The sequence below is a fragment of the Neoarius graeffei genome, chromosome 4 (assembly GCF_027579695.1).
Source record: "Neoarius graeffei isolate fNeoGra1 chromosome 4, fNeoGra1.pri, whole genome shotgun sequence".
NCBI lineage: Eukaryota > Metazoa > Chordata > Actinopteri > Siluriformes > Ariidae > Neoarius > Neoarius graeffei.
The window spans coordinates 101,024,359-101,042,081 of NC_083572.1; the positions used below are offsets into that span (position 1 = coordinate 101,024,359).

Genomic DNA, 17,723 nt, shown 5'->3' on the forward strand with positions numbered 1-17,723 from the left:
ATCACATGATCAAAAACACTGAATGTTCACATCCCAACAACGAAAAAAAAAACCCCACATCTAAACAGAACTCCTTCTGACCTAAAACATTATGAATTTCCATTCAAAAACCATAGGGGTGTACAAACTTCTGCACAAACGTCAATCCTTAACTCCTCCCGAGAGTATACACCATCCACAGGGTCAATGAACCGAGCTGGAGATTTACAAGCAGCAAACACACACGTCCAGCTCACTACACTCGACCAAGTGGACTACAAGCAAGGGTACGAAAGGAGTGCACTATATTTCCAACAGCACTCACAGCAAGTACCGACTCCTTATATACACCAAGTGCACTAGATGGGGTAGTAAGAGTCGTCCCTAAACCTACACTATATGATCAATTTGACGATATGAAACACGACGTGCTCGCTATATGACCAATCGCGAGCCATTTGGGATTCAGCCCACTGTGTGTTCATCTCTATGGACCTTTTTCACACTGAGAAGGATAAGCACCAACATTAAACATAGACACATTCACACACGTTAAAAATACCACAAAGCGCCAATTTTTCACTGCACCTCCACACGTGCCCCGATTGCTGCCGTTTAGCTACAGTGGTGCTTCAAAGTTTGTGAACCCTTTTGAATGTTCTATATTTCTGCATAAATATGACCCAAAACATCATCAGATTTTCACACAAGTCCTAAAAGTAGATAAAGAGAACCCAGTTAAACAAATGAGACAAAAAAATATTATGCTTGGTCATTTATTTATTGAGGGAAATGATCCAATATTACATATCTGTGAGTGGCAAAAGTATGTGAACCTTTGCTTTCAGTATCTGGTGTGACCCCCTTGTGCAGCAATAACTGCAACTAAACGTTTGCGGTAACTGTTGATCAGTCCTGCACACCGGCTTGGAGGAATTTTAGCCCGTTCCTCCATACAGAACAGCTTCAACTCTGGGATGTTGGTGGGTTTCCTCACATGAACTGCTCGCTTCAGGTCCTTCCACAACATTTCCATTGGATTAAGGTCAGGACTTTGACTTGGCCATTCCAAAGAATTAACTTTATTCTTCTTTAATCATTCTTTGGTAGAACGACTTGTGTGCTTAGGGTCGTTGTCTTGCTGCATGACCCACCTTCTCTTGAGATTCAGCTCATGGACAGTTGTCCTGACATTTTCCTTTAGAATTCACTGGTATAATTCAGAATTCATTGTTCCATCAATGATGGCAAGCCGTCCTGGCCCAGATGCAGCAAAACAGGCCCAAACCATGATACTACCACCACCATGTTTCACAGATGGGATAAGGTTCTTATGCTGGAATGCAGTGTTTTCCTTTCTCCTTCTCATTTAAACCAAAAAGTTCTATTTTGGTCTCATCCGTCCACAAAACATTTTTCCAATAGCCTTCTGGCTTGTCCATGTGATCTTTAGCAAACTGCAGACGAGCAGCAAATGTTCTTTTTGGAGAGCAGTGGCTTTCTCCTTGCAACCCTGCCATGCACATCATTGTTGTTCAGTGTTCTCTTGATGGTGGACTCATGAACATTAACATTAGCCAATGTGAGAGAGGCCTTCAGTTGCTTAGAAGTTACCCTGGGGTCCTTTGTGACCTCGCCGACTATTACACGCCTTGCTCTTGAAGTGATCTTTGTTGGTCGACCACTCCTGAGGAGGGTAACAATGGTCTTGAATTTCCTCCATTTGTATACAATCTGTCTGACTGTGGATTGGTGGAGTCCAAACTCTTTAGAGATGGTTTTGTAACCTTTTCCAGCCTGATGAGCATCAACAGCGCTTTTTCTGAGGTCCTCAGAAATCTCCTTTGTTCATGCCATGATACACTTCCACAAATGTGTTGTGAAGATCAGACTTTGATAGATCCCTGTTCTTTAAATAAAACAGGGTGCCCACTCACACCTGATTGTCATCCCATTGATTGAAAACCCCTGACTCTAATTTCACCTTCAAATTAACTGATAATCCTAGAGGTTCACATACTTTTGCCACTCACAGATATGTAATATTGGATAATTTTCCTCAATAAATAAATGACCAAGTATAATATTTTTGTCTCATTTGTTTAACTGGGTTCTCTTTATCTACTTTTAGGACTTGTGTGAAAATCTGATGATGTTTTAGGTCATATTTATGCAGAAATATCGAAAATTCTAAAGGGTTCACAAACTTTCAAGCACCACTGTAACTCTAGCTAGTTTACTGATGCTGTATTCATGAGTAACTGTCCCAGGCGTTTGAATTAAACTAGCAAGCTAGCCAAGTGTGAGGGGGGAAGGGGGGGGGGGCCCGCAGCTAGCCATTTACTGCTTATATTAATCCGGAATATTCCGTTAAGGTCATTCAAATTCGTCACCATTTATCTATTTCCGTACCAAAACAACATTCAAAATGGCTATTATTTATTCCAGGATATGAAATCATAGTTGCTGTGAAATAGATTGATCCAAGGCCACTAGATAGGGTGTAAAAACCTCCTTTTTCTAAAATTATGTACACCCTATGTACACTATATCTCCAAATGGATCGCCTGCTTTCTAAATGCATGGAAGTGCATTACATGGTCACTACTGTTTGTTTAAAAAAAAAAAAAAGGTTCAAAGTACACTTTGGGAGAGATGCACGCTTTACCTTGTTGCAGTACAACATCCAGACCTCGTACAGTCTCTCGTTGGATGCCATTCTGCACGCTGGTGTGTGAAAGTGATGCCAGCATGCAGGCGCAAACGTTCAAACGCTAACCCGGAGTCAGCAGTGTGGCTTCCACATGGTCCGATCCGCTCTCTCCGCGGGAACGTCTCAGGGGAGCTTGATCAGGAGACAGGGCCGCTATGCATCAACAGCCCATCTCTCTCCCTTTCTCTTTCTTTATCTTTCTCTCTGTGGCATGCGAGTGAAATATTCAACGCAGCGGGGGAAATCCTCTCAGAGTGTCAGAGTCGAGTGTGTGAGGCTGTCAGGAGCGTACTGCTCCATGGAGAGCGATGATGGAGGTCACGAGTCCTGGATGAGTTGGACTGCGTCTGTCTTCTCCTTCACCTGAAAATGAAACACGCCAGCTGGAAATTAGTGAGCAGCTCCACAGAATAATTATATATAAAAAACACATTTAAAATGACGGAAGACAGTGTGTGTATTCAAGCACAAAGGAAACTAGATAGAACTCGACGCCAACGGAGTCGATGGGGATGCCTCCGCCCGGTAGACTACACGCCTTATTAAGTTGTGATTTGGGGATGGACATTTGACCTCACAGTAATCTTGACCTGGGGCGTCGTGGCTCAGGTAGCTAAGGCGCCATACCATAAATCCGGGGACCCGGGCTCGATTCTGGCCCGAGGTCATTTCCCGATCCCTCCCCGTCTCTCTCTCCCGCTCGTTTCATGTCCTGTCTCTACACTGTCCTATCCAATAAAGGTGAAAAAAGCCCCCCCAAAAAAAGTAATCTTGACCTGGTGAAGTTACGTGTGTCAGCCTTGGAGATATTGCGTTCACAAGGTTTTCGGATAGACATTTGACCTCACAGTGACCTTGACCTTAGACCTTTTGATCTCAAAATCTAAATCAGTTCATATTTGTCCCAAAGCACACAAATGGTGAAAGTTTGGTGAAATTCCTTTCATTAGCCTTTGAGATAGGGATGTCCCGATCAGGTTTTTTTGGCCTCCGATCCGATACCGATCATTTGATTTTGAGTATCTGCCGATACCGAGTCCCGATCCGATACTTCTTATAATCCATAAAAAATAAAGACGAGGAAAGAAACGGATCCAGAATGTTCCTCATTTTTTATTTAACACCTTATTTTAACATCCAACAACTCTGTTAGCAAACAGAGCACTTACGTGAGGCAGTTTGAACAATAAATAACAAATTAAAAAAAAATAACCTTAAAATACCTGGCAGGAATGTATACAAATAAAAAAAATAAAGTGCCACAGTGCCGGTAATTTGCTTTTAAGAACGCATCTCACAGTGGTGTACAGTAATTTCAATTAAGGAAATGAACGTTTTTCTTGATGAAAACAAGCATTTCTACCCTTTCAGGTTTGAGCCTGTTTCTTTTGTCATCCAATGAAAAAAAAATGATCTCATGCTTTGCTTTCCGCTTCGAACTGCTTCCGTGTTCAACTTTGCCGGCAACAGGCAGCCAATAACCAATAGCGTCTCCGCTACAAAGTGATGTCATGCCGCACGCGTTGATGTTGCTGTGTTGAGACAAGAGGTCTGGTCTCACTCCGTGCCAACGCATAGCTATTGATGTGTTAAAAATGAGAATATATTATATAGATATATATCCGATCCCTGATCGGGAAGCAATGCCCGATTCCGATCGAGTCTGAAACCATGTGATCGGGCCCGATTTCCGATCACGTGATCGGATCGGAACATCCCTACTTTGAGATATCGCGTTCACAAGGTTCCGGGACGGACGGACGCACGGACAGACGGACAGCCTGAAAACATAATGCCTCCTGCACCTTACGGTGGCGGAGGCATGAAAAAAAAATTACATTTTTAGTCAGTATTACAAATCTGCTTAAACTAGGTCATCATGTCATGGGGGGGGGGGGGGGGGGGACAAACACAATTCCCACCTTTGGACGGGGATTATTTTTATATAAGTAGGAATTATGAGTTCTGGAAGCTTTCTCACAGCACCGATTTCTCAAATCAAAGCTGAAAACAGAAATGAGGCAATTGTCTACATAAACATTGCCATAAAATGTCTTACAGTCGTGTGCACATGTAAAGAAATGATGGAGACCAAAAATGGCTTTAAAAAAAAATAATGAAATTAAATGTTTCAACATTAAAAATTACAATAAACAGGAAGCGGTAATCCATAATAAATGAAACAAAAAGTCAATATTTGGTGCGAGACAAAATTCCCTTGCTTAAAAATAAATACATTTAAAATATATATTTTTTTTTCGCGGTGCGGTTTCCATCAAATCCTGCGCTCTGATTGGCTGGCGAGCGGGTCCGTATCCTACGGTACAGGCCCCACTTATGGACCCTGGTTACGGACCTCTGGTGACCCACTCGTTCACAACAACAAACAGTAGAATTTATCAACATTTATCTTTTTTTTTATAAAATTTATTTATAAGATTATCAAAAATCTTATAAATTTTTGCCAGCATTTCTCAGGAGAATAGCATTAATTTTACAGCACGGACAGTGATAACGACAGTGTTCACAGCGAAAGCGAGTTTTACTACCCTGAGGAAGAAGAAATAAAAGAAAACATTTCAGGAGAAAGCTAAAAACCTCTAACTGTTGCTAACGCCGAGCAAAAACGTGGCTGAATCCTGAATGACTCAGTTTTGTATAAATAGGGGACTACATAAGCGGCAAAATGTAGTTTTTTTTCCTGCCATGGAAGTGCACTTGTATACTGAGGAGGAAGCAATTTGCATTACAGCCGTGAATGAGGATTCAAAATGGCGACTCGGCTCGGTTTTCCCTTTCGGGCGCTCTCGTTTTCTGTTAGAATTTGGGAAAGAAAAATATATTATTTACCAGCTTAAGGTTGGTCCGTATGGTGAAATACCGTGACCTCGGCCTCGAATACTTTCAAGACCTCAGTCACAGTATTTCACGATACGGACCTCCCAGCTGGTAAATAACACATTTTGATGGATGGATGGTAGTCTCAGGTACAATGAGTGCAGTTTTATGCGGAAATGAGCTGTCGGTTTTACTGAGCATCTTCCAGAACCAGCCACAGTTCTTCTGGACACTTTGACTGTCACACTCGCGTCTTCATTTTGCACCAAAATCCAGCAGCCTTCATTATGCTTTCTTTTTTAATCAGAAAAGTGCTCTCTTATGGAATATGCTGCTCAGATACAAACTTTTTTTCCCCTGTAACATTTCATTTTGTGCTGGAAAACGAACGTTTGGACTCGAAAATGTTTTTGTACCGACTCGATAATGTAGAAGTCATAAAATAGAAATCTATGACAAAAGTTTGTATGGAAAAAAACTAGGGTGCCAAGACTTTTGCACAGGACTGTACCCAAAAACAAACAAAAAAAATATATTCAGCTGCCTCTGAAGACTTTTCAGAAAGTATTGCGAGAACAACTTGGTATTTACAGGACCGTCAACAGCCACTTGAATGACTGAAAGCATTAAAATACTTCCTGAGAGAATTTCCAAAAAAAATAAAATTTCCTCAGCCGTGCATGAAGGAGTGGAGCAAGATCGCTCGAACAGTGCCGCTCTCTTCTTCTGGTGAAGCTTTAAATCTCATTGTACTTGTATAATGACAATAAAGGCTTTCTATTCTATTCTTTGAAACTAGAGATTTGAAGAAATAAACTGTATTACCATTCCTGTTTTTCATTTTGAGCTCAAATATAAAAATTATTCCGTGTTTTTCAATTTATTATTACTAAAACATCAATAAAATTTTTTCCATAAACGTTCTATGGCTTCTTTTTTTTTTTTGCAGCTCCTCAATATCAATACCGAACTGATTAACCTCCTGAGTATTAATCAATCAGGAAACTCATTATAAAGCACTGCATTTAGCTCTGTTTATGTTGGTTGCTGGGTGGCACGGTGGTGCAGTGGTTAGCGCTGTCGCCTCACAGCAAGAAGGTCCGGGTTCGAGCCCCGTGGCCGGCGAGGGCCTTTCTGTGTGGGTTTCCTCCGGGCGCTCCGGTTTCCCCCCACAGTCCAAAGACATGCAGGTTAGGTTAACTGGTGACTCTAAATTGACCGTAGGTGTGAATGTGAGTGTGAATGGTTGTCTGTGTCTATGTGTCAGCCCTGTGATGACCTGGCGACTTGTCCAGGGTGTACCCCGCCTTTCGCCCATAGTCAGCTGGGATAGGCTCCAGCTTGCCTGCGACCCTGTAGAACAGGATAAAGCGGCTACAGATAATGAGATGAGATGAGATGTTGGTTGCTGTTTGTTGCGAGCAATGAAACTCCTCCAAGCGTAGACACTGACGAAAGAAAGCTCAAGCGCTCAGTGCTCGCTGACTTGAACTGCTCGCTGACTTGAACTGCTCGCTGACTTGAACTGCTCTCTTATACAACCCCAATTGCAAATGTTGGGACGCTGTGTAAAACATAAATAAAAACAGAATGCAATGATTTGCAAAGAATGGAAATTCTATATTTTGTTGAAATTAAGCCAAAGCCAACATGCCAAAATGTTGAAACTGAATTTTTTTCCTTTTTTTTTTTTAATATACACCTATTTTGAATTCGAGGTCAGCAACACGTTTCAAAAAAAGTTGGGACAGGGGCATGTTTACCACTGTGTTGCATCACCTCTACTTTTAAACAAACACTCTGTAAACATTTGGGAACTGAGGAGGCCAACTGCTGTAGTTTTGAAAGAGAAATGTTGTCCTATTCTTGCCTGATTTTTACAATTTCAGTTGTTCAGCAGTTCGGGGTCTCCCTTGTCATATTTTGCGCTTCATAATGCGCCAAATGTTTTAAATGTGAGACAGGTCTGGACTGCAGGCAGGCCAGTTTAGCACCCGGACTCTTTTACTACAGAGCCATGCGGTTTTAATATGTGCAGAAAGCGGTTCGGCATTGTCTTACTGAAAGAAGGAAGGCCTTCCCTGAAAACGATTTTGCCTGGATGTCAGCATGTCGCTCTGAAACGTGTTTATATCATTCAGCATTAATGATGCCTTCCCAGATGTACAAGCTACCCATGGCATGTGCACTAATGCCCCCTCATACCATCACAGATGCTGGCTTTTGAACTGTGCACTGATAACAAGCCGGATGGTCCCTCTCCTCTTTAGCCTGGAGGACGGGGTGTCCATGATTCGTAAAAAGAATTTCTACTTTTGATTCGTCAGACCTCGGGACAATTTTCCACTTCGCCTCAGTCTGACTCTGGGCCCGAGCTCAGTAAAAGAGCTCGGGCCCAGAGAAGGTGGCAGTGTTTCTGGATATTGTTTATATTTGGTTTTAACTTGCATTTGTGGATGCAGTAATGAACTGTTTTCACAGACAATGGTTTTCTGAAGTGTTCCTGAGCCCATACAGTAATTTCCATTACAGACACATGTCTGCTTTTAATGCAGTGTCGCCTGAGGGCCTGAAGATCACAGGCATCCAATGTCAGTTTTCAGCCTTGTCTCTTGCATACAGAGATTTCTCCAGATTCTCTGAATCTTTTAATGATGTGATCCCCAAATTCTTTGCAATTTTACATTGAGGAACGTTATTCTGAAATTGTTGCACTGTTTGCCCATGCAGTCTTTCACAGAGCAGTGAACCCCTCCCCATCTTTACTTCTGAGAGACTCCGCCTCTCTGGGATGCTCTTTTTATACCCAATCATGTTAGTGACCTGTTACCAATTAACCAAATTAGTTTTTTTTTTAAATTAACATTACACAACGTTTTCAATCTTTTGTTGACTCTATTCCAACTTTTTTGAAACATGGTGCTGACACTAAATTCAAAATGACCATATATTTAAAAAAAAAAATTTGCAGTTTCAACATTTGATATGTTGTCTTTGGACTATTTTCAATGAAATATAGGGTTTCCATGATTTGCAAATTACCAGATTCTGTATTTATTGACATTTTAACAGGTACATTTAACAGTTATTCCATGAAATCGAGTCGTACATGAGCTGATAGCCGACGAGGCGCGTGGCACCGAGTTGGCTATAAGCCGTGTACGACGAGATTGAATGGAGTAACTGTTTTATTCTATCCACATTCACTGGATTTTGAGAAACAGAGCGAGCATTTTTATTTTTTGCAAATTCGATAAATAAAAACTTTACACAAAACGTCAGACAGAATCCTTTCCGCTTAGAATGTAAACAAACCGGCGAAATGACCGTCGCAATTTGTGAAAAATGCGATAAAAATAATAATTCTTGAAAAATTAAAAGAGACATGTTCTTACCATCAAATACTTTCACTCCATATTTTGTTGCCTTTTTTTTTTGTATTTCCTGGTGGTTTGTTTTTGGGTAGTTTTTAAAATTTCGTCCTCGGTTGGTTCAGCAACACGCGCCGCCTTTTTGTTTTTCTCTACTCACGGTATACGAGCTGATATCCTAGTAGTAGAGTCGCCAATCAGAGCGAGCGATTGCTCCCATCCAGTGAACGTGGATAGAATAAAATCACTGATACTCATTTTCATGAATAATCCTGGCAAGAACAGTACATCCCATGCAAAACTGACATTTCATAAGTACTCTGTGAACCAAACAGTCTGTCAAACTCACAGGAAGTACGTAGGAGTATGCGCTCTTTTATATCGTCTCCCACCCGAAATCACTGAGACCAATTAGTCAAGTTTAAATCTCTGAACAGTGAAACACACGACGTTCAACAGGAAGATTCGGTTTGCATTTTTATCACCGCATAGTTTCCTCATTATCAAGCCCAACCTACATAACAGCAGTATTTATAATAAAGAACGGAACAATGGGTTTGTATTAGAGATATGATTAAGTCATGTTACGGCATAACTTTAGACTGACAACCGGAAAGTCGAGTTCATAATCGCCCTTGTTTAATATTTCCTGCTGGTAATAAATAAAGTACAGCTAAATATTCTCCATATTTGGATGGATGGAAAGTTTTATAGAAGCTACATATTACACAGTAACCTGTGTGTGTGTGTGTGTGTGTGTGTGTGTGTGTGTGTGTGTGTGTGTGTGTGTGTGAGAGAGAGAGAGAGATTAGGTTTACCTCACCATGAAATCTCTTACGTTACCGAGCTGTAAATCAGTCATAATAATTACAGATGTTCCGTTGTAATATTACTTCAGCTTTTATATCTAAAATTAACATCTAATTTTTTAATAAATAATTAATTAATTAATGTTCACTTCAGGCGGCACGGTGGTGTAGTGGTTAGCGCTGTCGCCTCACAGCAAGAAGGTCCGGGTTTGAGCCCCGCGCCGGCGAGGGCCTTTCTGTGCGGAGTTTGCATGTTCTCCCCGTGTCCGCGTGGGTTTCCTCCGGGTGCTCTGGTTTCCCCCACAGTCCAAAGACATGCAGGTTAGGTTAACTGGTGACTCTAAATTGACCGTAGGTGTGAATGTGAGTGTGAATGGTTGTCTGTGTCTATGTGTCGGCCCTGTGATGACCTGGCGACTTGTCCAGGGTGTACCCCGCCTCTCGCCCATAGTCAGCTGGGATAGGCTCCAGCTTGCCTGCGACCCTGTAGAACAGGATAAAGCGGCTAGAGATAATGAGATGTTCACTTCAAACATCAGAATGGGAAAAAATTGTGATCTCAAAGTGTGACTGGCTTTCACTGTGGCATGGGTGTTGGTTTGAGTATTTCAGAAACTGCTGATCTCCTGGGGTTTTCACACACACACACACACACACACACACACACACACACACACACACACACACACACACACACCAGAGAGAATGGTGCGACAAACAAAAACATCCAGCGAACACCTTGTTGGCCAGATTGGTTCGAGCTTTTTTTCCCCAGGAAGGATTATAGCAACTCTTTACAACCATGGTGAGCAGAAAAGCATCTCAACAAGCAAGAGCAGAAGAACACATTGGGTTCCACTCCTGCAGCCAAGAACAGGGATCTTAGAATCAAGAACAAGTTCCTATTAAAGTGGCCGGTGAGTGTAGATTTTATTAACACGGTGGCATGCAAAAGTTTGGGCACCCTTACTGAAAATGTCTGTTACTGTGAATAGTTAAGTGAGCAGAAGATGAACCGATCACCAAAAGGCATAAAGTTAAAGACGAGACATTTCTTTTCAGCGTTTTCTGCAGGATTTGTGTATTATTTTTGTTTTGTACAACTGGAGAGTGAAAAAAAGAAAAGGAACACCATGCAAAAGTTTGGGCACCCCAATACATTTGAGTTCTCGGGTCACTTTTACCAAGGTTCCAGACCTTAATTAGCTTATTGAGCTGTGGCTTGTTCAAATTCTTCGTTAGGAAAGGTCAGATGATGCAGATTTCAAAGCTGTATAAATTCTCTGACTCCTCAAACTTGTCCCTAAAATCAACAGCCATGGGCTCCTCTAAGCAACTCCGTCGCATTCTGAATAATAAAATAATTGATGCTCACAAAGCAGGAGAAGGCTACAAGAACACAGCAAAGTGTTTTCAGGTAGCTGTTTCCTCAGATCGTAATGTTATTAAGAAATGGCAGTTAACAGAAACAGTGATCAAGGTGAGGTCTGGAAGATGAAGAAAACTTTCTGAAAGAACTGCTTGTTGGATTGTTAGAAAGGCAAATAAAAACCCCTGTTTGACTGCAAAAGACCTTCAGAAAGATTTAGCAGACCCTGGAGTGGTGGTGCACTGTTCTACTATGCAGCGACACCTGAACAAATATGACCTTCATGAGAGAGTCATCAGAAGAAAACCTTTCCTGCGTCCTAGCCACAAAATTCAGCGTCTGAAGTTTGCAAATGAACATCTAAATAAGCCTGATGCATTTTGGAAACAAGTCCTGTGGACTGATGAAATCAAAATAGAACTTTTTGGCCACGATGTGCAAAGGTATGTTTGGAGAAAAAAGGGTGCCAAATTCCAGGAAAAGAACACCTCTCCAACTCTGAAGCATGGGTGTGGATCGATCATGCTTTGGGGTTGTGTTGCAGCCAGTGGCACAGGGCACATTTCATTGGTCGAGGGAAGCATGGATTCGAATAAATACCAGCAAATTCTGGAAGCAAACTTCACACCATCTGTAAAAAAGCTGAAGTTAAAAAGAGGACGGGTTCTACAATAAGATGATGATCCAAAACACACCTCAAAATCTACAATGGAATACCTCAAGAGGCCCAAGCTGAAGGTTTTGCCCGGGCCCTCACAGTCCCCGACCTAAACATCATTGAAAATCTGTGGATAGATCTCAAAAGAGCAGTGCATGCAAGACAGCCCAAGAAACTTGTCGAACTGGAAGCCTTTTGCAAGGACGAATGTGTGAAAATCCCCCAGGTAAGAACTGAAAGATTATTAGCTGGCTAGAAAAAGTGTTTACAAGCTGTGATACTTGCCAAAGGGGGGGGTTACTAGGTACTAACCATGCAGGGTGGCCAAACTTTTGCTTCAGGCCCTTTTCCTTTTTTGTCATTTTGAAAATGTAAAAAATGAAAATAAAAAAAATTTTTTTGCTTAAAATATAAAGGGAATGAGTCATCTTTAACTTTATGCCTTTTGGAGATCATTTCATCTTCAACTTGCTTTTAGTTCACAGTAACAGCAATTTTGGCCAGGGGTGCCCAAACTTTTGCATACCACCGTACAGCACTGAACATCAATCCAAAAAATATATCGAGATATTTTTCTCCTGTTAAACGCCATTATAACTGCGCCAGCATCGTCCACCTGAGACACCTACGTGGGATACAACCACTAACTTCTTCCAGGAAGAACCCCAAACATTTCATTCACATTTAACGTGTTTCAGGGAGGAGTTTTCCTTCAACATGCATCCTTTTAACTGGAAAAGAAGCTGAGCTGCTGAAGAAGGCGTTCATCCTCAATGAAGGATCCTCGCAAGACATCTGATATCCGAATGGGACAGACTTTATCAAGCTTGGGGGAAAAAAATAAATAAAATTATGAATATTACACGCAGAACTGATCTCATATCAGGTTGGATCGCGATTCGCTCCTCATAAACCAGCAGCAACATCATTATTTTCTGTCAGTTTCTAATAACCCTCATGTTTCATACAATTTTAAGATTTTGTCCGTTCTGTCTGTCCGTCTTAACTGAACACGCATGCACGTAGACCTAAAGCTGATCGAGTCTCAATGAAATATCAGACAAGACGTTGCCATAACCACTGGAAAGTATGTCTTAAATCCTCCAAAAGACACGTGTTCAAGAAAGTCTGAAATTTCACAAAAGGGCAATGAGGGCATTTAAGCATGCTCTGTTTCCATGGGGTATGAATATACTGTTGCGTGCATGCAAAATCCTTTTGTCAGCCATTACCGTAGAAAAAACAAGAGTGCTCTGAGAGCACAATATCCCCCGCTGGCAGCTCTGCCATGACTCTGGTAAAATGTGACGGAATTGAACGAAATTGCAGTATGCGCATTACCGACATATAACAAAGTCTTTTGCCAAGTTTGGTGAAATTCCTCCAGACACTGTGAGAGGAGTTGATTTCAGAAGAACGTACACCCTCATGAAATTGTCAAAAGTACAAGTTATTTAATCAAGGGTCAAAACTCTGGTCAAATTTTCACAAACGAAATTAAACCGTAATATGCATATTACCGTCATATAACAAGGCCTTTTGCCGAGCTTCGAGAAATTTGTCCAAAAATTGTGAGAGGAGTTGATGTCAGAAGGCGAGCACACCTTCATGAAATTGCTGAAGTATAATTTTGTTAATCGAGGGCTGGAACTCTAGTAAAATGCAACCAAATTGAACAAAATAACAACATGCGTATTACTGACATATAATAAAGAATCCTGCCAAGTTTGGTGAAATTCCTCCAGAAACTGTGAGAGGAGCTGATTTCAGAAGAACGTACACACTCATGAAATTGTCAAAGTACAAGTTATTTAATCAAGGGTCAAAACTCTGGTCAAATTTTCACAAACGAAATTAAACTGTAATATGCGTATTACCGTCATATAACAAGGCCTTTTGCCAAACTTCGAGAAATTCATCCAAAAATTGTAGGAGTTGATGTCAGAAGGCGAGCACACCTTCATGAAACTGTGAAAGTACAAGGCTGTTAATCAAGGGCTGGAACTCTGGTAACCGAATGCGACCGAATTGAACAAAATTACAACATGCGTACTACCGACATATAACAATGCCTCTTGCCAAGTTCGGTGAAATTTGTCCAAAAATTGTGAGAGGAGTTGATGTCAGAAGGCGAGCACACCTTCATGAAATTGCTGAAGTATAATTTTGTTAATCGAGGGCTGGAACTCCGGTAAAATGTGACCAAATTGAACAAAATAACAATATGCGTATTAACGACATATAATAAAGAATCCTGCCAAGTTTGGTGAAATTCCTCCAGAAACTGTGAGAGGAGCTGATTTCAGAAGAATGTACACCCTCATGAAATTGTCAAAGTACAAGTTATTTAATCAAGGGTCAAAACTCTGGTCAAATTTTCACAAACGAAATTAAACTGTAATATGCATATTACCGTCATATAACAAGGCCTTTTGCCAAGCTTCGAGAAATTTGTCCAAAAATTGTAGGAGTTGATGTCAGAAGGCGAGCACACCTTCATGAAATTGTGAAAGTACAAGGCTGTTAATCAAGGGCTGGAACTCTGGTAACCGAATTGAACAAAATACAATATGCGTACTACCGACATATAACAATGCCTCTTGCCAAGTTCGGTGAAATTTGTCCAAAAATTGTGAGAGGAGTTGATGTCAGAAGGCGAGCACACCTTCATGAAATTGCTGAAGTATAATTTTGTTAATCCAGGGCTGGAACTCTGGTAAAATGCGACCAAATTGAACAAAATAACAACATGCGTATTACCGACATATAATAAAGAATCCTGCCAAGTTTTGTGAAATTCCTCCAGAAATTGTGAGAGGAGTTGATTTCAGAAGAACGCACACCCTCATGAAATTGTCACAGTACAAGTTACTTAATCGAGGGTCAAAACTCTGGTCAAATTTTCACAAACGAAATTAAACAGTAATATGCGTATTACCGTCATATAACAAGGCCTTTTGCCAAGCTTCGAGAAATTCGTCCAAAAATTGTAGGAGTTGATGTCAGAAGGCGAGCACACCTTCATGAAATTGTGAAAGTACAAGGCTGTTAATCAAGGGCTGGAACTCTGGCAACCGAATGCGACCGAATTGAACAAAATTACAACATGCATACTACCGACATATAACAATGCCTCTTGCCAAGTTCGGTGAAATTTGTCCAAAAATTGCGAGAGGAGTTGATGTCAGAAGGTGAGCACACCTTCATGAAATTGCTGAAGTATAATTTTGTTAATCGAGGGCTGGAACTCTGGTAAAATGCGACCAAATTGAACAAAATAACAACATGCGTATTACCGACATATAATAAAGAATCCTGCCAAGTTTTGTGAAATTCTTCCAAAAATTGGGAGAGGAGTTGATTTCAGAAGGTGAGCACCCGTCCCAGGACGGACATCGCCACAACATAATCCCCCTTCGGGCCTTTCAGCCAGCAGGGGATAACAACAACAACCCAGAACTTTCAGCACAATAAAAAAAGAGATAAACGGATGTTGATTTGTTCATTGGGGTCGTCACGGTTTCACAGATCGATGATAGTCATGTCCAGTACCACTTTTCCACCAAGGCAGTTGGAGGGCAAGTTCAGAGCCGGTACCTGATCTGAAAACATTCTGACAACCAAAGAACTGGTTCCAGAGCGGCACCAACACCTCACTGATCTAGAACCAGGAAGCACTTAGGTCAGGAGCCGAGGTCAGGATTACCACGACCAACAAGACCAATAAATGTGTTTGGATGCCAATGTAGGCTTGCAAAATCGCTCTCAAAAATCTCTTTCTAATGCCGCTTTTCCACTACAAACGCGGCTGAGCCGTGCCGTGCCGAGTCGAGCTGAGCGGGGCTGTTGGAGTTGCATTTCGACTGCAACCGCGCTGAACCGTGCTGGCTGGAAGTGGGTGGACACATTGGGTGGAGTTAGCGAAAGTGGGTGGACGTCACGTGATGTCGTTAAGCAGCGCAAACAGTGACATCAGTGACAGTGGCGGAACAAGTCAGAGCCGGGCCGGGGGCGGGGCAAATGACCGGGCCCTTTATTAAAGCTTATCATAACATCATTTTAGGCTACAAAATGTCCGCAACTGCGGTGTTTACCAATTTCAACACTACCGGGTGCAACTATGTTCTTTAGTACATCAAGTCCTTCAAACGAACATGTAACTCAGAAACAAAAAACATTAGGATACTGTACATGGCTCATAATAAAACATCAATAGCCTATACTGCGCACATTATTTGAAGGGCATACGAATGAGCGCTCAGAGGTTGCAACGGTGACAGGAAGAGTCAGAAATAAAAGGAGGGCGGTGCAAACCTCACTGAATGCACTGTGTTTACCAATTTCAACACTACGGGGTGCAACTATGTTATTTTGTACATTAAGTCCTTCAAACGAACATGTAACTCAGAAACAAAAAAAACATTCGGCGACATACTGTACATGGCTCATAATAAAACATCAATAGCCTACTGCGCGCATTATTTGAAGGGCATACGGCGAGCCTTGCGCTCCGCGAACTCGTCCACGATGCTCTGTATGTCACTGATTCAGTGAGCTTTTAAGCGGTAGTCTCACGACCTGAATAGTAAACAATAAACATGGAGGACATGGAGTCGTTAGTGTTGCTGGTCTTGGTGCTGTGGCTTGTTGTCGCCAACAGATACTGGCAAGAGCGTATAGATGAGGTGAGGCGCATAAGGCTTCAGAAATTCTCCTAATTCGTAATTCTCCTTCTTCCGGGTTTACGGTGTTTACAGATCCCAGCGCGCTCGCGGGGCGTGTGTGGGCATGTGAGGACACGCCTCCTCACCAATCAGTGCACAGGGGAGTGTCTGCTCACGCCCCCAACCTCAGTCGGCACGGCTTGGCTCGCTTCAGCCCCACTCCAAAACGGTGTGAGTTTTAGGGGCTAAGCAGGGCTGAAACGAGCTGAGTCGTGCTGGTTTTTGGTAGTCGAAACGCGAGCCGTGTCGGGCTGAAGTGAGCTGAAGCGAGCTGAAGTGAGCTGAAAAAGGGTAGTGGAAAAGGGCCATAAGGGCCCGGTCCCACAACATCGATAACTATAATTACAACTATGACTATACCTCTGCCTGAATTTAGTTCCAGTCTGGAGCAGACACACCACAACTATAATATCGCTTGGTCCTGACACTCAGGGAGATAAATGCATGCAAATTAGGAATAGTCATGGAAGTTTTTTTCCCAAGTAGGAGCACATTATTCCAGGTCAATACTTCAAAACAACCCATGTACGTACTCCGGTGGTTGATAAAATACAGATAGGTCACAGATTACGAGAAAAAAAAAATGTTTTAATGATATAAAATACATATACATTTACCAGCTGGGAGGTCCGTATCATGAAATACCGTGACTGAGGTCAGTATTCAAGGCCGAGGTCACGGTATTTCACCATACGGACCGACCTTAAGCTGGTAAATAATATATTTATTTTTTTCTTTACCAAATTCTAACAGAAAACGAGAGCGCCCGAAAGGGAAAACCGAGCCGAGGCGCCATTTTGAATCCTCATTCACAGCTGTAATGCAAATTGCTTCCTCCTCGGTATACAAGTGCACTTCCATGGCAGGAAAAAAACTACATTTTGCTGCCTATGTCGTCCCCTATTTATACAAAACTGAGTCATTCAGGATTCAGCCATGTTTTTGCTCGGCGTTAGCAACAGTTACAGGGTTTTAGCTTTCTCCTGAAATGTTTTCTTTTATTTCGTCTTCCTCAGGGTAGTAAAACTCGCTTTCGCTGTGAACACTGTCGTTATCCCTGCCCGTGCTGTAAAATTAATGCTGCTCTCCTGAAATGCTGGCAAAAATTTATAAGATTCTTAATAATCTTATAAATAAATCTTATTTAAAAAAAAAAAAAAGATAAACGTTGACAAAAAATGCTACTATGTTTGTTGTTGTTGTGAACGAGCGAGTCACCAGAGGTCCGTAACCGGGGTCCGTACCGTAGGATACGGACCTGC

The 17,723-nt window shown here is 41.8% G+C and overlaps 1 protein-coding gene across 2 annotated transcripts in view; it reads right to left on the minus strand.

Moving 5' to 3' along the window:
- nbeal1 (neurobeachin-like 1) overlaps positions 1–17,723 on the minus strand; it is a 176,409-nt gene that overhangs the window by 148,185 nt on the left and 10,501 nt on the right. For both annotated transcript variants that reach the window (XM_060920052.1, XM_060920051.1), the window contains exon 2: positions 2,648–3,055. In XM_060920052.1, the coding sequence (XP_060776035.1) occupies positions 2,648–2,698 (51 nt within the window). In that variant the 5' untranslated portion in view covers positions 2,699–3,055. The remainder of the gene's footprint in view (positions 1–2,647; positions 3,056–17,723) is intronic.